At 50.2% G+C, this 23,569-nt stretch overlaps 8 protein-coding genes and 1 non-coding gene across 9 annotated transcripts; 6 read left to right on the top strand and 3 right to left on the bottom strand.

Moving 5' to 3' along the window:
• Positions 1-1,846: 1,846 nt before the first annotated feature.
• On the top strand, positions 1,847-3,605 carry B0H65DRAFT_470968 (uncharacterized protein). The gene is made up of 2 exons (XM_062827069.1): positions 1,847-2,006; positions 2,163-3,605. Exons 1-2 carry the CDS (start codon positions 1,960-1,962, stop codon positions 3,268-3,270), a joined length of 1,155 nt encoding a protein of 384 aa, XP_062681123.1. The 5' UTR covers positions 1,847-1,959; the 3' UTR covers positions 3,271-3,605.
• Positions 3,606-3,933: 328 nt separating this feature from the next.
• On the bottom strand, positions 3,934-6,318 carry B0H65DRAFT_429369 (uncharacterized protein; the record flags this gene model as incomplete). The annotated part of the gene is made up of 4 exons (XM_062824819.1): positions 3,934-5,402; positions 5,466-5,920; positions 5,981-6,038; positions 6,099-6,318. The coding sequence occupies 4 exons, from the start codon at positions 6,316-6,318 to the stop codon at positions 3,934-3,936; spliced, it is 2,202 nt and encodes a 733-aa protein (XP_062681122.1).
• A 1,091-nt stretch (positions 6,319-7,409) lies between these two features.
• B0H65DRAFT_444050 (uncharacterized protein) lies at positions 7,410-7,760 on the top strand (the record flags this gene model as incomplete). The annotated part of the gene is made up of 1 exon (XM_062825665.1): positions 7,410-7,760. The coding sequence occupies one exon, from the start codon at positions 7,410-7,412 to the stop codon at positions 7,758-7,760; it is 351 nt and encodes a 116-aa protein (XP_062681121.1).
• A 2,501-nt stretch (positions 7,761-10,261) lies between these two features.
• On the bottom strand, positions 10,262-11,235 carry B0H65DRAFT_470964 (uncharacterized protein). Its single transcript, XM_062827068.1, has one exon. The coding sequence runs from the start codon at positions 11,184-11,186 to the stop codon at positions 10,506-10,508; it is 681 nt and encodes a 226-aa protein (XP_062681120.1). The 5' UTR covers positions 11,187-11,235; the 3' UTR covers positions 10,262-10,505.
• On the top strand, positions 10,265-10,336 carry B0H65DRAFT_t312. Its single transcript has one exon. It is a non-coding gene; the product is annotated as a tRNA-Trp (tRNA).
• A 484-nt stretch (positions 11,236-11,719) lies between the features above and the next one.
• Positions 11,720-12,412, top strand: B0H65DRAFT_429508 (uncharacterized protein; the record flags this gene model as incomplete). Its single annotated transcript, XM_062824828.1, has 1 exon — positions 11,720-12,412. A coding segment is annotated over one exon (693 nt), but the record flags the coding sequence as incomplete, so codon positions are not given.
• Positions 12,413-12,724: 312 nt separating this feature from the next.
• On the top strand, positions 12,725-13,111 carry B0H65DRAFT_444048 (uncharacterized protein; the record flags this gene model as incomplete). Its single annotated transcript, XM_062825664.1, has 1 exon — positions 12,725-13,111. One exon carries the CDS (start codon positions 12,725-12,727, stop codon positions 13,109-13,111), a length of 387 nt encoding a protein of 128 aa, XP_062681118.1.
• Positions 13,112-16,082: 2,971 nt separating this feature from the next.
• Positions 16,083-17,544, bottom strand: B0H65DRAFT_510209 (uncharacterized protein; the record flags this gene model as incomplete). Its single annotated transcript, XM_062828376.1, has 5 exons — positions 16,083-16,248; positions 16,273-16,862; positions 16,884-17,152; positions 17,298-17,376; positions 17,461-17,544. 5 exons carry the CDS (start codon positions 17,542-17,544, stop codon positions 16,083-16,085), a joined length of 1,188 nt encoding a protein of 395 aa, XP_062681117.1.
• Positions 17,545-20,955: 3,411 nt separating this feature from the next.
• Positions 20,956-22,282, top strand: B0H65DRAFT_470962 (uncharacterized protein). The gene is made up of 2 exons (XM_062827067.1): positions 20,956-21,209; positions 21,325-22,282. Exons 1-2 carry the CDS (start codon positions 21,033-21,035, stop codon positions 21,919-21,921), a joined length of 774 nt encoding a protein of 257 aa, XP_062681116.1. The 5' UTR covers positions 20,956-21,032; the 3' UTR covers positions 21,922-22,282.
• Positions 22,283-23,569: the final 1,287 nt, after the last annotated feature.

Below are 23,569 nucleotides of genomic sequence, written 5' to 3'. Positions count from 1 at the left end.
GGAACGGAACAAAAAGGGCGTGGAGTTCGCGGGTCATGTTTCGTCTCGGTCCATTGCTTGATACCCTTCTTTCAGTCAGTCAGTCTTTTCTTTATCAGTCAGTCTTTTCGGTTTTTTATGGCTCGGATTTCTAGCATCGGTTATCATGGCGGTACAGGTATTGAGGTTCTTCACAGTTCGACGGTTGGACGGCACCTCTAGGTGTTGTTACTGTTTGCCCTGAGCGAGGACAGTTAGCATAACATGGCGCTTAATGAGAGTTATCGGTTCTATATAACGTCCTGTCTGTCCATTCTGCATCTGTGCTGTGATGAGCTTAAGCAAGGACATGCCCCTGCTTCCACTCACCGTGTCTTAGAGGTACCTTTCTTTCCTTCCACCAAAAGCTTTCGGTGAGACTACCCTAATAACGTCAGCATTTGCCCGTCTTTGTCAACACTCACCACCACCCGCAACCGACTTGTCACATCCTTTTCTTGTCCACTATAACAACACCCTTCCAGATTGAGCCAGAACCCTCGAAAGCTCCCCAAGAAGCCGTGCATCTATACTCAGTACCGCACCTTATCTTCAATTGACAAGCAAACACATATAATCCGGCAATTCAGGAACCCATTTACTCCCGACTATCAGCCCAGTTACAAAACAAAACATCCCCTCCGCTTATGTTCATCATCATCAGCACCACCAAAATTGAAGCCACAAAACTCGCATCTCCAAACAGATCCACCATCAGTACCAACAAGACAAAAAACAAAAATGTGCCACCTCCTCATCCGCGCCACTTGCCCCTCCTGCCACCTCCCCACCGCCTACCCCCAGCGCAATCGAGTCAAACCCTGCTTCCCCCCAAAGTGTACACGGGATGGGCTCCGGCCACCGCCATGTACGAAAAGCACAGGACTGAAGAGAAGACGATCCCGGATTTGTGCGATCATTGTCGCTATCGGGGGTTGTGGACGTGGTACGGGAAGGGTGAAGGTGAAGGCGGAGGTGGAGGCGGAGAAGATACCTCGAAGAAGGATTCGAAGGATGTAGAGGGTGGCGAGGTGGAGGTGGAGGGGGGGATGAAGAGGGGAACTGGGGAAGGAAGGGGGTAGATGGAGAAAAAGGAAAAGGAAAACGGGCGAAAAAAGAGAGAGTGGGAGGGGAAGAGAAGATGATAGGGGATATGGGAGGGGAAGAGAAGATGATAGGGGATATGGGAGGGGAAGAGAAGGGGGTTCAGAAAGGAGTCAATCAAGAGAAGGGGAAGAAAGTGCCCAAAAAGGGAAAGAAGAGGGCAGGAGAGGATGTAGACCAGCAAGAAGTGGAATACAAGAGGCGGCGCTTTCCCTAGGAGACCTTGACGGGAGGAGAAAGGCCCAATGGGGAAAACTCGACAAGAGATGGAAACCTCCATGTTCTGATGTTGCCGTTGTGCTTCCAGTTTCCAAGTTTCTCTGTTGGGTCGTGATCACCCATTTCTTCCGACGCACGCCCTGTCCTACATAGGGACCATCGTCCGACCTTGTTCGACGATCCTCTTCTCTCCCTTTTTAATTAGCTAGATCCATTATCATCCATAAGAGAGCCATTCCATCATCACAGCGTTTCGATCCATCATCCAGTCTCACAACCAAATCAAGGACCGCCTTCTGTACTTACAGCGATTACAGCACTGCCGTTACAGTGTCATTACTCGACCCCTGCACTAACACGGCGCCCCACAGGATCTGAGGAACCCTTGTCCCTTGCCGGCACCCGAACAGATCGACCAATCGGGAGCGCCAGAGATAAGATCCCGGATCCACATCTTGACGACACTCGTTATTCTTCTCTTTCTTTTCCCAGAAGAACTTCATCATGAAACGAAGGTGGTCACAGGTTATAAAAAACGAGCCGTCACCCTCTCCACCACCTGAAATCCACCCCTTTCAGAAAGTCAAAGTCGAAGAATCAGCATCACCACCGCCAACAATGACCAAACCCACAACCCTCCTTGACGTGGTTAAGGACTGCGACAAGTGAGTCATCAACTGCCATTTTCATTTCCATTTCCATTTCTTTTCACCCCCAGTCTCTATCCTCAACCAGGTCCTTGGGCAACACCAGCACTCATTGAGGACCCAACTCCGGCCTCAAATCTTTTCTCATCGCTAACCACCCCAAATCACACATAGCTTCCTCTACCCCTGCTACCAAAACCCCCATCTCCAATCCTTCTCCTCCACCACCGTCTCCCGCGCCTCCCTCTCGCCCTCTCCAGCCCCCTCCTCAGACACCGCCATGACAGCCCCAGACCCCTACTCACGCACCCTCTCCACCCTCTGGACCTTCCACCTCCCTTACGACCCCGCGCCCCATGGTCTCCTCACCCACCACGTCGTCAGTAACATGCGGTGGACCAAGCACTTCTACCACGACGTCTCCAACCAGGCCGTCGACCTTCTCGCGCCTTCTGGGGAGGACCTGCTCCCCGAGGACAACGGCTCCTGGGAAGTCGCCTGTTCGCGGATCCTGGACGAGCAGATAGAGCTGGCCAGACAGGATAATGTCCTGGGCAAGATTCTGGGACCCAAGAAGAAGGGGGAGCAGTTCCCTATCGTTGGCGCCAAGTTCGATGTGGGCGTGGATCGGTCGGCGATAGGATTGCTGGGGATGGTGGGGAGGGGGGCGCATATGACCGTTTACTCTCGCGTTCGCTCCAAATCGTTGGATGGACAAAGGGAGGACTTTCGGTTTTGGATTCCGAGGCGCGATCGTGGGAAGTCGACCTATCCGGGGCGGTTGGACCAGGCGGTAGCGGGTGGAGTGGCGAGGGGGGAAACGCCGTGGGAGTGTATAGTCCGGGAAGCAGTCGAGGAAGCGGGGTCCGCGTTGAGCGAGGAGTTCGTGAGGGCGAATGCGAAGGCGGCGGGCACGGTGACTTGGCTCAACATCTCCGACTACCGCGCCGGGCCAGGACAAGAAGGATTGGTGAACCCGGGCGTACTGTACGTCTATGACTTGGAACTGCCTGATGGGGGGAGAGATTTCAACTTCCAGCCGGTGCCCGGAGATATTGAGAGTTGGGCGGTCATGGACACGAATGATGTGATGGCGGCCATGAAGAAGTTCGAATTTAAGCCGAGTTGTGCGGTGGTTATGATCGACTTCTTGGTGAGACATGGTGTGATTACGCCAGAGAATGAGCCGGATTACGTCGAGATTGTGAGTCGGTTGCATCGGCTGTTGCCCTTGCCGACGAGTGCGAGGAGGGAGCGCCAGAGGGAGGGCAATGGCGTTTGAGGGGCGAGTGATAGGGTATGCAGTTTTAGCCAACAGAGTGAAAGAGTGTTGGGAAGAGGAATGGGAGAGAACATCGCATGAGGACATGAAGGACAACCAGTCAACAAGGGCAAAACAACGAAAGGGACACGCATGCTGGGCCTGGAAAAGTGGCATTGGAATACAATCTAATGCTGGTTCGTTTATTACCTTGGTACACCTGGTATTTTGGACGAGATCTATGCCGAGTTGTCCCAAACCTTATAAGGACGCATTAAAATGATTAGAGGTAGGTAGGTACGGATGAGATATGTTTAAAGGATTGATCGAACATGCATTAACAAGATTTAACATCACATATTCAGTATCGCATTTGGCATATTCAAGATAGGTCAGGCTTTGGTCATGGAACGAAACGCATCAATGGATATGAAAACGCTTAGGGAGGTAGACCCGAGGTCTCGAGCTAACAAACAAACCAGTACTGGACTGTGTTGAACAACCAGAAACAGAACTCAAACAAAAACACTAAGGAAGACAACCAAAAAGAAATGCTTAGAGCCAGTCTAAGCCACGGTATCCTCCTTGTTCCGCACTCCCAGACACCCTCCACAATTACAGACATCCACCCGTCAGAACTTGACAGACACTCCCCCTCGAACCCAGAAGAACTCCGAACCCCTTTCAGACTTGCGGAGCAAGGTGGTCCGGGATGAAAGGGGGCGCATCGGGGTTTTTCTCTATACCATTAACGAACCCATCAGCGCTCGCACCGTTAACTTTGACCGCAGCTTCACTGACCCCATTGAAGCGGGGAGGAGCGGGAGGGCCAACAGGAACGCTGGGAGTATCATCAAAGATAGACTCCGCACGAGCATGGCTCTTAACAGTGTCAATCAAAATGGGCAAAGCCACGTCCAAAACCTTGGGAGCAACCTTAACCACCGCTGATCCCATCATCTGCACTGTCTTCAACAGCCCGTCAAAGAACGATTCAGGCTCGGCAGAGGTGGCGTCGCCCAGGATAACGCTGTCCTGAAGATCGGTCTTTTTGGCCTCCAAGACAGCCTGAAGGGCGCACTCGGCAACGATGGCGCGATGGGCCAGATACCCAGCGGCGTGCGCGTCGCTGATTGGGCGACTTTTATCGGTAGGGCTTGGGCGGACGGGGAGGTCGGTGGCTTCGTTGCCACTCTTCTTGGACAGATAGGCCTCGAGCTGTTTCTGGCCAGGGGTGAGGTCTGCTGGATTGCCGGAAATCAGTGCGGGCTTAGGAGCCTGAGAGCCCGTGGCCAGGAACTGAGTAAGATCATTGAAGAATTCAGCCTCGGACTTATCCTCCTTGCCGATCGTTCGCCACGTTTTGACTTCCGCTTGGGCGGCGGCATCGAGGAAATCTTCGACCTGGGTATCTGCTGACGGAACGATGAGTTCAGGTCCATGCGGCTTGATCTTCTGCACGCCAGTTGCTTGTTTCTTGTTGGTGACGAGATTCTCGTTGATGGCAAGGTGGAGACCAGCTTGAGACATGAGGGGAACGAGTTTGGCGCCAAGTTTGTTGGCCTTGTCGGCATCGAATCCACTTCCTTGATACTTTGCCGTCATGCTGTCCATGATCCGTTTGTTAGCCGGACTGCGCTCCATCCGGAGGACAGTCTGCAGGGCGGCCTCTGCCAGAACAGCGCGTTGGGCCACACCGTCCTGAAGCTTGTATGATGGCGTCTTGTCTTCGTCCAAGGCAGACTCTTCGCAGACTTTGCTCAGCGCACCGAGGGCAATGCCACCGATGGCGGACACAGGGCCACCAAGAGGGCCGAGGAAGGGCGAAGCGAAGGAAAGACCTTGCTGAGCGATGGGCGTAACGACGCGACCAATGTCCTTCAAAATGTCAAGGAACCCCTCGGCCACGGGCTCGGGACTGGGATCAGGGCCAGGCTCAACACCAGGTAGTCCCTTGCTAATATCAGTGATGTAGAGGCTGCCGTTTTTCTGGAGACCGTCCATGAGCGTCTTGTAATCGTTACCATACTGGCCACCAATGACGCTGGCTGAGTTTTTGCCAGAACCGCCGTAGCAATGAGTACCAATGACCACGTCCGGCACTATCTGGCCGCTGCGCAACTTGAATTTGAGAACAGGGGCACCGGATTGACCTAAAACATCCGGTAATTAGCATGTCTTCAATGCTAATGAGGGCTTCCCGAGTTGTTCCTTACCTCCAGCCGTCGAGATGCGGTATTCAAGCATGTTCTTTTGGCTGGTAGCCAGGTCGTAGGTGACTTCATCGACAAGCCCATACATCTGGGCGCCTCGTTCTCCATTCATCTGCTTGTCTCCGGGATAGCCGACAATTCCCAAAAAGGCGGTGGCCTTCAGTGGGGTGTCTTGGTACTTGAACAAGTTCAGGTTACCCTCGAAGGCCCTATCGACCTTCACGATGGCAACGTCACTGCTGCGCGCACCGTCAATGACAAACTTGGCAGTCGTGACAACCATAATCGCAGTGCGGAACTGGACGGATGATTTGCCAACCGAGTTCTTCCCATCATATCCAATGAAGCATCTCATATGGGTGAGACGACCGAGGCCTTGGCCGCCATCGCCGTGGTGGAAGACGCAGTGGCCAGCAGTTATAAGGACGTCGGGCGCAACAAGGTATCCGGTGCCGATCCTGGCGGAGATGCACGTTAGTGAGTGGGCAACTTATGTGACGGGGCTGTCTTCAACTTACGCCCAGCGATCATCATCTTCACCCATACCCTCATATCGCATGGAAATCTTCACAATAGCTTTTGACAAGAAGAATTAGCACCGGAATGTCAAAGGCCGGGAGGTCTGCAACAACTTACAGCGATATTTTCCACCGTCTGCGAAGTCCCCGGGGGGAATAATCTCACGATTGTCGGGCTCAAAGACAGACTCCTCCTCGTTGTGATGCTTGTCCTCGAGCACCCGGAACTCGGATTCCGGCTTTTGGCCCAAGGTCTTGAATTCAGGCAACCTCCAAGAAGCGCCGAGCCCCTTGGCTCCCTTGAGAGCTTGGACAAAGTCGAACTTCAAGTTGGACATGATGGGCGATGGAGACTGGAAGTTGTCTGAGTGTCGGGGAGTGCTGTGGACTGGTGGTGTGATTGTGATGGTGATGGAATGTGTTGTGTCGGTGCGAGGACGGAAAGAGGGTTTTATACATGGCATTTCCGACCTCAAGAAGCCTCTATTTTGTCTTGGTTCCCCTCAACCAACACATCCTGGAGACCAACACACCATGCTCGTGTTGCCATGAGCCAATGGCTCTGCTCAATTTGGCATCACGGCACCTCCGTGAGTCGATGTGGTGAAGACCAGATGCTGTGACGTCCGCCTCGTCGTTGAGTGGCCAGTCCATCTCGCAAGCGAGCCCGACTATTGAAGGCCATCACAGCGAGTACGCTGGCCGATCCTTGACAGAGACCCATGATGGTGTTCTGCTTGACGAGGCATACTCACAGGCTGCGCAACAAAGTCGATATCCGAATCCAAAGGGGCATGATAGACCATGCCAATGCTGCCCTGATCGGAGCTGAAGGGAGAAAGATGTGTCGCACCGGCGGTTATCCTGGGACGATTTGGTCGTTAGTTAGTGATGATATCAGCTTGGAACCAGCAGCCACACTTGAGCGTACTGCTTCCCCAGTGCCAGGAGATCAGTTAATGTGTATGATGTCGCTTACCTTGACGGGCCAAGACAGACTAGCTGTCACCCTCACGTGGGGAAGGCCATGCTGCCGAATTCAACTTCTGCCCAGGGATTGGCATCTGCTTGGAGAAAGCCACGAGATAATTGGGAGCTGAAGTGCCGAAGGAGGAATTGGACGGTGACAAGCTTGGAAAAGGTGGAGAAGAGAAAAGAGGTCTAGAATGCCCGGTCGTCCTTGCATCGTGGATCCGGAGGCCTGTGATCAGGATCCGGCACTATTGACAGAGGCCTCGTGGTTTTGATGTATGATGGTATCCGAGCGCAGTTCTGGGATTGAGTCTTCCAATATTGGCCAGCTTCAGAGTCGTAAGGAGGTGTCGTCGACTCATGGTCCTGGGCGCAAAGCAAGTTTGGTCAAAGTTCGCCATGGAGAACACTGGATTGAAGTCGAAAGGAAGTTGACGTCGGACGAACGATTGACAAAATGCGGCCCGGGTACCTGCAGTGGCCCGCATGGAGTTGGGGCCCGCTCCTGCCTTTACTGCACGCATTTGTCCATCGTGTGTGGTTCCTCCTTCCCATATGCAGACAGCCTGCTCCCGCCCACGGAAGGAATGCAAGACAGTGCACCGTTGTTTCCTTCCATGTGGTGGCTGCAACGGGAGGCCGCAAGGACGGACGGAAAAGGCGTTTTCCCCGGCCCCTACCCCGGCCTGGCGCATTGACCTCGTCCGAATTCGATACCTCGCTCTCCATCGAGTACTCACATGACCCGACCCTATTACTAAAGTTTCCTAACCTAAGTGGATACGCCAAGACCGACCCCACACTGTGAAAAATCTCATCCGACCCTCGTCCCCTTAATATTTTCTTTCCCCGTAGAGAAACAATTAATCGCTCGCTCGAAGTTCCCTATAGAAAAATAATATTACTCGCGTTTTTAAGTACTCTTCTTAAATATTAACGATCGTACATCTAAATACGGCCATAAACCGATTGCGACCGATATCTCCTCGTTATATACACGAATAGCCCGTAAATTATTTCTAATATATCCTTAAATTATCTTTATAAAATAGTTAATAATAGTATTTCTAACGTTAATATTTTGGCTATTATTACTAAGATCGATTTAATTAAATAGAATAATGTAGTTTTTATTAAACTATTACCGATATTTAATTTAGAATAAATAAATAGTATAGCGGCCGAATTTAATAAGTTAAAAGAATTAAAAGATATAACCCCTCTTAATATATCGATGCTAACCAACCTCTTAATAAATATAGTTAATATATTATTAGCATATTTTAAATATATCTCTTATTAATCGATGATATAATAATATTAATTATATAAAGATTAAAATTATAGGCCTAATATTTATTTTATCCGATAATATTGATTAATATTCTAATTTCGTTTAAATAATATATTATACTATAACTATTCTAAAATACCCTGAATCTTCTATTCCTAACGTAGCCTACGACGTAAATATTAAAGGTTTAACCGAAGTTTAAATTAAAACCCCGTAGGACGAAGTATATAAAATAGAGTAATCCGAAATAAATTAATAATATATATAGGATCAATCCTTAATTAATTTATAATATTACCAATCTAATATTATATAGAAAGGAAAATACTAATTAAAGATACTTCGTTCAATTATTTAAATAATGCTATATACTATTATATTATTTATAAATGCTTTAGTATTAAATATTATAAATATTTAGACCCGCGAATTTGGTACGCGTACTAATAAGGGTTTACTACTATAATCGACGAAGAGGTTATAAACCTTTTATTTAAAATCCGCTTCCGATAAAATAAAGTCCTTTTAATTAAGCCAACTATTAAATATAAATTTATCTTTAATTTATCTTTAAACAATTTTTGTATTACTTTAACCTAATCGAAGATAATTATCTTCTATTAATACTATTTCAATAATTAGTTAGGTATAGGCGACTAGGATGCGTTAGGAAATATCAAATTATAAAAAATTTAAATCGTTATATAAATTCATTTAGTATATAAGTAAGGTAAATTTTTATTTAAAATATATTTTTAATAATTAGTATTATATTTAAAATTTATTTTTATTTAAATAATTACCGGCTATAGTCGTTATTAACTAAAATATTAAAATTCGAAGCCGGGAGAGAGAATATACTTTTTTATTAACCTTCTTAATAATTTTAATTAATATTAATTATACGTTGAATTAATTATTAAAGGGTATTTAAAATATTCTATACCCAATTTATTATATATTAAAACGTATATTAAAACAAATATTATATTAATAAGAAGGACGTACTATAGTAAATGGATCTTTCCTTAATATATTTAGGACTTATTAAAAAATTATTATTAATAAATCAAAGATCCATTATATTTAAAGCTATAATATTATTAAAATTCGAAATTGTAATATTACTATTAATTTTTATATTCTAATCGATATTGAAACTATCTTATATATTATTACAATTTCCTATAATCAATATACCTATTTACCCCCCCTCCTAATAAAACCCTTAGATGGATTATTAATAACTTGATACGGGTATTGGAGAAGGTAGAAAATTTTAGTATAATTTAAAATAAGTGAATACAAAATATATCGTCGATAAATTAAGGATAGATTAAAAATTAATATTAACTCCGTACGAATACGTATTGTAATAATTGTATCAATCTTTTTCTTTTATAGGTCGGACCAATTTTGTATGTAAATATACGGACCATAGGGTTAGGAAGCTTTGGGTATAGGGTCGTGTCATCTGACCACTTCTCTCCATCGACTATCGAATTTCAGCCCCAAATGGAACCTCCGAAAGTGGCATCATCAACATCTCCCAAAGGGCCACCTACGTACTTATCACCACCGGAAAAGTATCGACCGAGTCTGATCAGGCTTAGATCGCCAAACGGTATGCTGCTGAAAGCCTCAGCGTCGGATCGCTCAAAGCCACGGCGGTTGTGCCGACTGGCGACTAGCGAGGCATCATCTATGAGCGGATGCAATGCGATCCCATGCATATGCAAAGCGCGAGCCACGCGGGAACCAAGTCGCCACGATATCACAGCTGGCAGGTGTTGAGACTGCGACAACAGTCGTTCTCTTGGCTACCTCTAGTGTTCGGTGTCGTCGTTGGCGTCATTCTGCCAAGACATCGCAACGAAATGTCGAAATTCAACAAAGAAAAATGATGCCGCTCACTGCCCTCCCTCCCAAAACAGCAACAGCCGAGACGGAACGAAGCGTCCCGTTCCCACTTGCGATTTGAACTGATAAGTACCAGTTCCACCGCTTTCTTTCAACAAGGCCTCATGGCGCAACGGTAGCGCGTTCGACTCCAGATCGAAAGGTTATCCGTTCAAATCGGGTTGGGGTCAAAGCTTCTAAGCATCATTTTTTTGCCGTTTTTCGACCTGGCATCGTTTTATTTCCCATCTTTTTTTGCTCTTTTCCCTTTCTCTGTTTTGGAAAAGTGAATCCCTCCACCAAGCTCAAACACTCAACCCGATTCCTGCACCTCACCCATTTCCAAAACCCCCGTTCTGCTCATCCACAAAGAGCATTATCACCACCCATCTTCTCCATCAACAAAGTATACCCCGTCCCATTCTCACGATTCCTCACATCCAACTTCCACCCTTCCACAAACATCCCATCCCCCCTCCAACTCTCAGGAAACCACGCATCATCCCGAACAACAATCTCAACCTCCCTCAACTTTTCCCACTCCCCCCTTTGCAGTTCCCCCCTCAAAGCCCTGAATTCATGTCTCCCCACCGTGCTCGTCCTATTGCGCTCCATCTTCAACCGCCTGATTTGCCTCTTGTACCGCTCCACAAACTGAATACCCAACCCCCCGATATCAATCATGTCCAAGTCAAAGTTCACCCAGAGATACCTTGGCGCACGCGGCGGTACCTCTAGATGTGGAACGTCGCCGCCGCGGTCCGTGTCCCATTCCGAGAATGCTCGCTGGTACGACGCCTTCAGCCCGACTTCGCGGGATTCGCGGCAGGTGTGCAGGAGCGCTAGGAGGGCTGGTGGTGGTGCACATGTTGGCGTGGATGAGAGGAGGCTGTAGTAGTAGGCGGGTGTGGCGGTGAATGGGCGCCAGTGGGTGCCGACGCGGAGGGAGACCGTGCGTGGGGTGATGGTTGATTCCCATATCTGGAGACGGAGCTCGAGGGGGAGGAGAGGGAAGGGGTGGAAGGTGGTGGTGGGAGCCATGGTGATGTCCTTGAACGATTTCGTCAAGGTGAGGTGTTGTGGTTTGTTGCGATGACTTCTGTATCGACCCGACATATGTTCAATGGCTGCCTACCTAGGTAAGTCGTGCACGCTTATGTCAGCGACGCATGATTCGTCAGTCGGCAGAGTACCGTATCCTGGGAAAGTCGGTTTCCAGGTCAGGCATAATCGTGCGGATCCGGTAGGGTTAAAGGACTGCCAGTTGCGTTTGGCTGTATGTACGTGGCTGTAGAAGCAAATAGCAGAGCTATAACCCTGCGTTGCCGGCCCGTCCTGGAAACCGACTTTCCCAGGATTATACGGCACATGCCTCTAGTGACTCTGCACCTGTCGTTTCAGGAGTGGGAAAAGCGGTGCAACAAAGCGGGAGTGATCACCATGACGAACAAACTCGTCAATGAGTCGTATGACATTCGTTCGCTGACCGACTCACCACAGGTCTTTAAGCTTAAAGTTTTCCCCATCAACAGCATTCTCTCCATGTCGTTCAATGGTCCCGTCACGATGGTACCACCTTCCACCTCTTCCCCCGGCTCCCCATCGAGCTCCGCCTCATGATATGGGAAGCAACCATTTCTCCGCGCATTATTGACGTCCGCGCCAGCACCTACAATGACGACGACGACGGGGTGACGCCAGCACCACCAATCCTCCACACCTGCCGCGAATCCCGCAACGTAGGTCTTCATATCCAAGGCGGCTACCAATTCTCCAACCTGTCCCTGCCCTACTTCGATGGCAGCCTCTATGGACGCCCTCGGTATATCTGGGTCAATTTTGAGCTGGATATGATTGACATCGGCGGCCCGTCAACATGGCTCTTCAATGAGTATCGGCCGAATATTAAGCGGCTGAGAATTGAGCTTCATCATCATAGGGCGGAAAGGGCGGGGTATGTATGGAGGAAGCGTGATGTTCGCCTGTTGGAAACGAAAATAAGGGAAAAATTTGGGCAGTTGAGGGAGATTTGTGTGTGTATCCCGTGTGAGTATGCGCACCTGGGGTTGCCGCCAGATTGGCTACCTGGAGGGAGTGATGGAGCGTTCATGGAGGGGTGGAGGAGTATGGATTGGGGAAGAAGTTGTAGAGATGGAGATGAGGATACGGATGGAGAGAGGGGCGAGGATGGGAAGACCGATGGGGACATGTGGGTTTTGGTGTTGAAGAAGATTAATGCGATCGGGAACTTGCGTGAACCAGAATGAAAGATGCTGTCTGGACGGCAAGGATGATGGTGGAAAATGCGACACTTCTTTGTCTTTGCACTTCACACTTTCAGTCTTTCACCTGACAATACTCTGGAAGTGATTCAGAACCTGCTCGTCTCGACGAGCAGAACTACTGAAAACACTATATTATCCCGGGTTTTCCTGCTACTACAACACATCATCAGCATCAGCATAAACAGAGCTGACCACACTCCCGCCGCGTTAAGCACTACCAGCGTGGTTGTCAACAACATGAACAAGCTCATCCCAAGTACCCAACCTTATAGCAAAACCCCCCAAGACATCAAAATGTCCCAGACTACCTCTCCGACCACAACCCCTCCCACCTTCCACCCCTTGCCCCGCCTCCCCTATGAGCTCCGCCTCCTGATCTGGGAAGCGACCATCTCGCCACGCCGTGTCGAAGTTGACTTCCTCGTTCTCAATCAACTCTTCCATCAACCCCAGTGGACCCACCGCCTAGTCTCATTGACGCCACCGCCCGCCATACTCTCAACCTGCCGAGAATCCCGCGAAGTAGGGCTGAAGGTGTATAAAAAGGTATTCCTTGGGTTGAGGAGACCTATTCCTTATGTCTGGTTAAATCCCCGGTTGGACGAGCTGAAGTTGGAGCAAGGGGCAGTGGCGTATGCACCGTCCGTCAATGCTTTCATCAATGCTGCGCTGAGCCGCTGAATGCATGATGGTATACCCATTGGCCGGTGATAACCGGAGCCTAGGTAGACTTCAACGCGTGGGAACTTGAGCATGGAGTTAACGTGCTATCGAACGGCTGTGTGGGTTTGAGGGAAAACTGGAGAAAACACCAGAAGATGTAGGATAGATTAGGTACCTGGTGGCTTCCGTACATGCGAGCAGAACAATGCACGTTGAAGATGTATTGCTCTCACGAAATGGAAGTTTGAAAACTCAAGCCGCCTGCGTTGCACGCCGAGGAATAACGGTCTCCTACATTACCACCATAGGTTGGGAGAAGATCGAGGCGCCTTTGGTGCTTGCCTGGGATGACTGAGTCTGTTCGTTGAGATGACTGGAGAGCTTGTTCTTCTGCTCCTCCTCGTTGTGATTTGCCGATAACATGGGAGCAAGGTTAGATAAGGGCGCTTCAGGAGATGTCACAATGCCTTGGCTTCAAGATTGTGGTGTGTGGAAAAGAAGGCCCAAGGGGAAAAAGCAGGGGTAGCATTGTGATAGGCTGCCTGTGTAGCTGTCACGAAATAAGATGGTTGATCGAAGAAATGAACTTGAAGAAAAGCCATAGACTCAGAAGTGGAGGAGAAGAAAGACACAATAATGCAAGAAGGAAGTTGCAGGGGCAATTTTTCGGTGGTCATGCAGGATTCTCTTACCTCCCACTCAGACGAAGTTCAAATGCCCCTTTCACAAATATTGATGTAGAGAGGGCTCATTGTGACACCATGTCGACAATCTCTTGGTGTCTGTGGGTTTCCCACTGCTGAAAGTCCTCTTCAAGCTGGAGCTCGATGAGGTACTGCGCTAATGCTGGCATGAGAGTACGACAACGGCCAGGCTCCATGAGGTGGTGTGGTGGATGTGGTCAGGGAGGTGGAAGTACAGGTATTCCACTGGCGTCCGGGACATTGAGGTCATCAAGGGCTCAGCCGCCCAGCGAGTCGCCCAGTTGCCCAGCCGCCCTCTACTGGGCTTGGGTGCTAGCGATATGTGTGCCAGCTGGTGTACTGCGTGACGTGCTCGGTGTGCCTCCTCTTCCCCTTCTGCCTCCTCTCGCTGTGGCTTGTGATTGTTGTGTACTGCCTCGCGGGCGGCCGGATTCCCTCTTGTAACGGAGCTGGAGGTTGACGGTCTGCCTTGTCCTCTGCATCTAGGCCAACGACGAGGCCTCCCAGCGTCAAATCATCACCACAGCTGAGAGATTCCAAAGGCGGATCGCAACCCCCGGCGAAATCACGTTAGCATTCTTTACATCCGCGTTCTGTATGCTTGAGCCGGAGACCGTCGGGACCTACTCGGTAGTCTTTACCGAGATGTCAGTCAACCGCCTCCCATTAGGACGCAATTTGCTGTATAGAAGGCGCTACTAGTGTCGAAGCTGTAGTGTTGCGACTTGTCTTGGGCAGGCTTCAGGGCGGGCCGTCTCGATGGACGTCCTGGACCTTCTGATGCCGGGGGCGATGGGCGCAGTGGATTGAGGTTGGGCAGCTTTTGTAGTGGTTTTTTGGTGCTGGATGATTGAGGCAAGGAATTGAAAAGGGTTGTTGTTACCTTTGATCTTTGGTTGGGCAGCTTTTGTAGTGGTTTTGGTGCTGGATGAGCGATTTCAGCTGCAAAAGGTGCGTTGTTACGAGGGCGCTCTCACTTTACGCACATTCTGCGTCATGCATTGCAGTAGTAATGCAGGGCAATGTCACTATAATCACGTCAACTGAAAGGCCATGGAAGAATCAGCAAGAAAAGCAAGAGCAAAGAAGTTCATTCATTCATTTTATACTCAAACATAAGAACCCCAACACCAGCAAAACCCTGAGCCACACGACAAAACGAGACCAGACCGAAACCACAAAGAACCCATTCCCGGAGCCCAAACGCCCAAACACGACTTCCCAGACACATATCCGGTGTCCAACGACACATTCCATTTGTCCACCGATGCCTCCTCCCAGAAGTTATCTACCCTTTCCGAAAGTCTTTGGGGCGTGCTAGGCCCAGACCCCGAGCCCAAGAAACCAGATAGGCTTGGCTTGTTGGCTGGGCAGGAAGGGCCGCTGGCAGAGGCCCACTTGACCGGGAAAAGAGCCGAGGCGGGCGAAAACAAGAAAACAACGACCGAGTGGGGAGTCACCGGGAGTGTTGCGAGGCCAGGGCGGAGGACAGCCGAAGCCGAGCAAAGGAAAGAACAGCCCCAGCTAGAGTCGACAACCGCCGAGCTGAGAGCGCCGCACCACGAAAGAAGAAAAAAGGGGGCCAGGCAAGGCAAAGCAACCGCAGGGGGCAGGACCGCGGGACGGAGGACCAGAGGCGGGAAAACCGAAGAAAACCGGGCGAGAGAAGGAACGGCCGAAGAAAAGCACCGGCGAAGAAGTAAAAGCCGCGGGCAGAAAGCGAAGAGGAGCGGATGCCGGAGCGGAAGGAAGGAACGAGCGGGGGCGGGCGTCGACGAAGGGCGGGACCGCAGGAACAACCGAGCAAGAAAGCCGAAGAAAACCGACAGGAAAAGAAACCAGAGCCGGAGCCAAGGTGACGAAAACCGTGCCAGGACCGAAGAAAAGCAAAGGAGGAAGGAGTAACCCGGGGAGAAAGGTCCGGATCCAAGGGTGAGGGCGTGGCCGAAGGAAAGAACAACCGGTGCCAAAGATGACAACCGGGCTTGGCAAGGGGGCGAAGAGGAAAGAGTGCCTGACCGAGGTCTCAGTTGTGACAACCGTCGGCCAGGCGTGAAGAAGCTGTGGGACGAGAGGGTCAAAAGGCACCCCTCGAGCCGCAGCTCTTCTCTCTCACTCTTCTACTTCCCCCTTCTCCTCCTTCTTCTGCTCCTCCTCCTCCTACTCCTACTCCTACTCCTACTCCTACTCCTACTCCTACTCCTACTCCTACTCCTACTCCTACTCCTGTTGCTGCTTCTGTTCGTGGCCGAGGTCGACAGTGTTGGGGCCAGGGACCGCGAGGTCTACCTGGAGAGCGGCTGCTGCGGCAACTCGCCAATGTGCTCAAAGAGCAAAGACACGGCGGGTTCGTCGCACTCGGGCAAGTCGCCATTCAGGTCAGAAACGTAGGCCTCAAGTTCCTCGCTGGCAACCGGGGACCCGCACCGCCTGGACCAGTCGTCGAAACTCCTGGAAGTCCATCCGCGGACGTACCTTGCCTCCTTGTCCGCCTTCTTATGTAGGCTCCTTGCCTCTCCATCTCGTCTACTGTGGCCAGGCACCCAGTGCAGCTCGAGTCCGACGTCCATGAGAGCCGAGGATGCGGCGCGGTTGATGAAACGCCGCTCCAACTCCATGGACTGCTCGATGGCAGCCATGGCGGACATGCGCAGGCCGGCAGTGGTGATGGGGAGCTGGCCGTCCAGCATGAGAAGGGCGCCCGTGGAGTCGGTGAAGATCTTGACGGTGACCTTTGTCCGCCTTTGCTTAAACTTGGCGGCCCTCTTCAGTTTCTTCTGCTCTCTTCTAGCCATCCTCCTCTCCTTTCTCTCTCTCTTTTTCTCTCGGAGACGCTCCTTGCTTCTTTTTGCGTCCCGTTCCTTTCTCCTCTCCTTCTTTGCCAACTTGCGATGTAGCTTGGCCATCTTCCTTGCTCGTCTCTCCTCCCACTCCCTCGCCTTTCTCTCCTCCTTTTCCTGCCTCTCCTCCACCTCCAACCTGGCCTCCAAGCGGTACAGCTCGACCATGGCCACATGGATTGCAAAGGAAAGAGCCAGGGTCTCTGCGCTCGTTATATTGAGCGCCTCGGCTTCTTCCGTCTACACTGGCCAGCCCGCCCAGATTTCCACCATGCCGTTGGGTGCGCCCGCCAAGCTTGGGTCATGGCGACGGAACGCTACCCCCACCCCGGCAAAGGTGTTGATGTGTTGGTGCGGGTCCATGGATGCGTCGGAGAAGATCACCACTTGGGTGGCTTCGGGCGTGTTGACGTGGGTACCGGCAGATTGGGCAGCTTGGAAGGCACGGGCATAGGCGCCGCCTTCGTCCTGTTCGTCTTGGACGATGATACGGCCACGGAATAAACGGGGGTAGCCTGGAAGGAGAAGAGGGTTAGTTCAGCTGTCCTAGTGCTCAAGTGACCTTAATTCAAAGCGAAATGAAGGAAGCACTTGGAACTTTGCCAGAGTGTTTATGAGGTGAAGCCAGTTGCTGAAGTTTAACAAAAGGGGAATACTTACGGCCTCTCATTGCCATCCATTCCTTGTACCACAAATTTTCCAGCCTATTCCTCTCCTGTGTTTGCCTTTTGGCCTCTTGCTTATCACGCCCGTTTCCTTATCCCTTGGTATGGGAAGCTTGGCCGACGTTGTGTTCGTTGCCTTGATGTTCTCCGGCGCTGACCTCTGGGGTTGCGACCGCGGCAACGGAGGACTGAGGTTGGGAGGTGGTCTCCGAGAAGACCGCAAAGAGAGCAGCGATATCCATTTTCTGATTGCTGGACATTTTAAGCTGGCATGCAATGGAATGGACGCGAGAAGGAAGAAAGGAGGATGAGGGTCGCTTTGGGACACGAAGGATTGAAGCAAGTGTGATTGCTTAAGCTGCTAATGTTTCAGGAAGTCTGTCAATGTGACTAAACCCTACTTAGAAGATTTCTTGGGTCTTGATCCGCCTTTTGTGCCTGGAAAAAGGTGTTTACGATGATTTCAAAGGAAGTCCGCAGTAGACGCGAGGCATTCGAAGAAAACTCGAAGGAGTTTGAAGAGGTCTTGAACGAGTTTAGTCGAGGATATGATGTCTTGCTCTACAGATCTGCTGCGTTGCTTCGTGGTCTTCGTTGTGGTCAATGGAACGAAGTGGAAAGCTTCAAAGAAAGAGAACGAAGCTCACGAGACATAGAGGGGTATCGTGTACGCAAAGGGGGCTGGCTGTCTTGCCGGTCCCTGCCAGTGTCAGGGGGCCACAAATACCTTTGCCGGGCTTCGGGCTGGCAAATCGTGACGAAGACGTGGTCCAGAGGCTGGGGTTATGGAGCCGTCATTGGGCTCGGGTGCTTGACGGCGGGAAGGCAAACTGGGACTCCCGAGCTCGTAGGGGTCGGGGACCCGAGTGAGCTTTTGTTCTTGATCCTGTACATCCTTTCTTCTAGCCGGGATCTGCATTAGCATTGGGAAGTACTTCTTGAACGGCTCTCCCCGTGATATCATAGTTGATCAAGCAACCAAGATGTCAGGCACTTTGCTTGTATGTCGGTCTGTGAGCAGGCCAGGTCTGCGACTGCTTGGTATCAGTTTCATTCAACTAACCATCTCCGATTTTGCTATACGCACCAGGCCTCCTGGCATCACTAAACGTTGGTTAATGAAACGAAGCCTCCACAATCGTCACCGTCCTCTCCATACCATCAACAATACGCTATCATCCTTTTACTCGAAGCGCAGCCCTCTTTAAAATTTCCAGAGCTCGCTCCTTCAACCCATCCTCGAGTGCCAGCCTTCCCCGTTGACTCCCCGCTTCTACCCAGTGTCTCTCTTCGACGAGACATGCGATGGATGAGGAGGATCTAACCCAAGCTATTCGTAAGGCTTTGCACAATCGAAGCTGGTCGCTTACTTCTTCGGGCTCACAGATATATCCATCCATTACAGTCACTAGTACAATGGCTGAGCGGCGCCCTATCCCGATCTCGACAGAGCGCGATAGCTTCAATCCTAAACAGAATCATCAATCCGGCGCGATGAACCACCCCCAGCATTTCTACGAGTCATTGCTCAAACGGGGCAGTTAATCGCTCGACAAGTTCACGCTGGCAAGAGGTACACGACTGTCAGGCGCTGGAGCAGGGTTTCCTTCCTCGGTGCTGTCGCGATGGACCTCCAGTCCGGCTCTGATCCTCGCGCGACAGACTGAAGAGGACAGCCAGTGACAGAAACATTCCTTGACTCCCTCTTAACCTCGCCACACGACTCAGAATTGGTGCTCATGATGGAGATGTAGCTTCTGTACCTGTCGTAACAGTATCATGCGACATACCAGCTGTTCACTAATCTTAAGAGCAAAACACTCATCTCTCGCGACCGTTGGAGGAGCAAGGCAAGGTCTTGTATCTGTGCGAAGAATCTTCAAAGAGCTTTGGTGCTTGCTTTAGACGTTTGTCGCTGGGCAGAAGGAGTACAGAGTCAACAAAGCAAGGAGAGAGACACCTTTCACATACCTCAGCAGTAAATCAATGTGCTGAAAGAGCTTGTTTGAACGCTCTGCGGCTGGTAAAGGGCCAGGAAGCGAGAACTAAATCCATTTGACTACAGACCAACAGATGTGAAGAGCAGGAACCGAACAACGAGAGCGACAGAGGGAAAGAGTAGAACAGAACAGGAGGATTTGGGTTAATAGAGGTAGTCTCAGATGGTAGCAGCCAAAGGCATCCAGAGGAGGCTGGAGGTACACTTTTGACTGGAGAGCATCAAGAGTGTTCGACATCTTTTCCTTTTCCAAATCCACGGATGATTTGCTAACGAAACTAGGTATCTTACAGGTCTTCCTGTGAAGTACCTTAGCGAAGTCCGCGGACAGAAAGCAAGAAAAAGCTCAGCGTTTTCGAATCACAAGACTCAACTCAAGCCGACACTCTCTCCCGACTCGAGCACGTCCCTGAGCCCGAATCCTACCTTCGCTTCAGCGGCCGAACCAAACATGAACGTTCACGCGGATCGAAGCGAAGCATCCGGCGAGAAACGGGAACAGTAGAAGGTACTCGAGAAGGAGCAAGAGGAGGAAATGGATGGAACCTATGAGAAAAGCGCTTCAAATTGACAAAGATGGAAGATTCCATCACAAAGAGCCGCTGCAGCCCGCAGGAGGTTTGCAAAGAGCCATCAGACGCAAAGGCAGGACAATAAGAGAGAAAGTTGAGGAAGAGGAGGGAAGAACCCGGCATTAAGATCTGATGCAGCAGGTTCTACATAGGTACGGCCTGCGTCCTGCAAAGAGATGCAGTTGACAACCTAGAAGGCATGCATCGCAGGACTTCCACTTCGACATGACATCTGGAAGCAGGGGCTGATGCGAGAGCAGAAACGTCTTCTAAACCCTCAACCTCATAAGCAAGCCATATGAGGCCGGTTACGCATGACGAAGGCTAGTTGTTGTGGTTGGAAACGCCATTGGTGCTGGTGCGATTCCCTTACCAAAGCCACGAAGGCACCAAAGGACTACCGAACACTCGATAAACACTCATCGATTGCGACCTGATAGCTCTTAGATCAGAGCCCACAAAACCATAAAGAACCTACAATTTGAACAGAAATGTTGGACTGTTCTAGCTTTGCTTGCTCTAGAAGGGTTGTGGGTTCAGAAATCTCGACAGCCCCGGGGTTCATTGCCCGGGCTTGAATCCCCAAACATGGTGTCCTCAGGGCCAAGTGTACTTTAGGGCCCTTTATTGCTTGGGTGATGCCGACAGCCACACATATAGATAGTTGCAATGCCCAGCTTGGATGCCACGAATGAAATTCATGAGGAAGTACTTCAAGAACCACTTGACCTCTTGGTTGTTCCGAAGAACATGGCTGGTTCTTTCCTCTTAGGAGGGGAAATTGGGATACTTGTGGAAGGAAGGTAGAAAGGAGAGAATTTGTGACTTTGACAAATTTCGGGCAAGGTTTCGGGACCGAGCCAGGTTCCTGTTCAATGCCCTACACTATAACAACATTGGAAGTTACGGTACACTACGCATTTCCCTGCTACTCGCCAGGACTAGAAGCGTCTCCGGCGCATGGGGTCAGAGACGCTTCTAGTCCTGACGAGTATGGGCAAGAAGTACCTCGGAGACTTCAGGCACTGGCGATACTTATATAAGGGGACCCCAACGCAAGGAGAATGAACGGAACGCAATAACTTCAACATCACATACGCACGTTTAGTATCGAATCACCCATTCTCGAGTATTGCCTTCTTCCTTATTTCTGAACCCAATGGATCCATCCGATAAGTTCGATTATCAAGACTTGTTTGGTTCCGACATGGATCTGGATGCCAATGACACGGGATCCTCCTCCGGCATCACCGGTGACCTGGTCTCTCGGGCTGGTACCGACGAGAACCAACATGTTGGACAACCTGGACAGACAGTTCCGGTCCCCGGAGAAGCTGTATGTGCTTTGTCAATTCCACACCTACCCACCTTCATACCTCGTTCCCTGAGCTCTCTCACCGATATCACTGCTCACCAAGCCCCTCGGCTAACCTTCGCTTTTTACATTTCAGGACCGCTACCATAGCCAGGCCGCGAACACTGACCCCATAATGCCTTCTCCGATGCTTCCCAACACAAATTACAATACCGGATACATGCTATCTAACCAACCGTCAACCGCCAACCACTTCCCCCTCGACCCTACATCCACGTCTGCTGCCAACAGCGGCATAAATCACCTCCACGAAGCTCCAACCTCTGCCTCCCCCCCTCCCCCTCTGCCTCCGCCTCCGCGGCCACAGCTAGCCAACCCAATACCAATCAACAGCCCCAATACACATACCGCTCCGGCTCTTTCTTCATTTGTAGCCCCTGTGGTTATAAAACCTTGGATGAATCGGTATTCACGCGCCACTGCAACACACGAAAACACCAGAAAAATACGTCTACCGAGGACAGCGGTGCGAAGCGCTTCCATTGCCCCTACCCGAGCTGCAAGTATGCAGAGAATAGCGGGAGGAACTTCACTCGGAAGGATCATCTTAGAGACCACATTAAAAGATTTCATGAGAGCGAGATGGATGGGTGAGCTTGTACGCACAAATGGAGAGTTCTCATTGGCCGACAAAGAAAAGGCACGACATTATGGAGGGAGGTTCACCAACTGAATCAGAAAAGGACACTCAAGTGTCTCGAAGCCTATATGTAGGGTGGAACGGAGGATGATTGGCGGTGGTAGGAAATGAGGCCGGGAGGATACACACAAGACTTTGAAGAGCCATGGAAGACCCGCGGCGTTGATTCATTACTCCATCGAAATGAGGTGGAAGATGCCTTGTTCTATATCTATATCTTGCGGATATGTTGCTTGGCTCCATAGTGTACCTATGGAACAGAAGGTGTTTGTCGACTCTAACAACTCTATATCCGGCAACCGACCACCAATCCCCATTGACCGACATGCAAATTGGGTGTGATGCGAATGAATAAAGACCAGCAAAGATTAAACTAATGATTAAGAATTCCTCGCTCTGACTGCACAATGCTGAAGAAAGGAGATCCAAGGCGCCCAAAGGCCATTTTCCGTTGGTACGTTATTGACAAATTAACGCTGTAATTTCGCGAGTTTCTACAGGCTACGGTAGAGGTATTCATGGGTCGTTCCGTGGCACGGTGGCGCTAACAATTTCTGTCTCGTCAGTGACTTTAACCCCTACTACCTACTGCCCACACTCACCAGGCGAGCTACATGGAGATAACTTGTGAGGTTGAAGCGTTGCATTAAACTTGAGGAAGAAAGCTAGAGGTAAATCCTAGGTGGATACAGAGAAAAGGAAAGATCCGAGCAGGAAAAGCAATAGGCGACGGCGTTGTTGTGTGAAAGAAGGTTACAGTGTGATTTGTGCTTAGGGCATTATATCCGAGCGTTCGTAATGTATTGTAAGGGCGTGTTTGGATGCTCTGAAATGGCCTTCTGAAGCGGGTTCTCTGAAATGCGTTTTCAGAAGTGTTGCACGGCCTTTCTGAAATTCTGATTTTGGTTCAGAAACATTTTTGGGCCTTGTCTGAAATTCTGATTTTGGTTCAGAAACGTTCTTGGGCCTGAATGTTGGCTCTGAAATTCGAGGATTTGATGAAATTTGATTGGATGCATCTCAAAGAGTGGGGCTAGAATTTCAGAACGGGGATTTTGGAAAGATTTCAGAACCGAAACGTTCAGAGCGCTTCCAAACAACACTCTGAAAGACGATTTCAGAACCGAAACGTTCAGAGCGCTTCCAAACAGCACTGTGAAAAAACAGGATCTGAACATTTCAGAACCGAATTTCAGAGCATCCAAACACGCCCTAAAAGGCCCTGATCGGCTGGCTACACTCGGGGCGAGCGCACACGGTTTTGGGTACTTGGGAAGTGTAGAGCTTGGTGTGGGGCGGGGAGAAAGTATCGTCGTGTGCGCTCGACGTTGTGCGCTCGATGTTGTGCGCTTTCTTACGAACGTAGTCTGGAGCCTCTTGTTCGAACGACCAAAAAAGAGCCAAAAAGCGATCGAGCGTATACGGAATTCTGATTTCTATTAGTACTTGGCTTTGAGGTGGAGACGGTGGATCAATCGGTACATTGGCTCTTGGCGAACGCGAGTGTAGAGACGAAAAAAAGGCACGGGCGTCGACGAAAGAGGGAAGGCGACTTTAATAAAAGAAGAGGTTATCCATTTGTATTGTAACCAAACGTTTAAAAGTTCCCCAAAACCCTCTGCGCTCGAGGGAAGCGCATCCAGCCGATCAGGGCCTAAGCGACCACACGTTTTGAGAACGC

This window comes from Neurospora tetraspora, assembly GCF_033439725.1.
Source record: "Neurospora tetraspora strain CBS 560.94 chromosome Unknown B0H65scaffold_5, whole genome shotgun sequence".
In the NCBI taxonomy this organism is placed as follows: Eukaryota; Fungi; Ascomycota; class Sordariomycetes; order Sordariales; family Sordariaceae; genus Neurospora; species Neurospora tetraspora.
The sequence above is the reverse complement of the archived record's forward strand: the minus strand, read 5'-3'. Positions and strand labels throughout refer to the sequence as shown.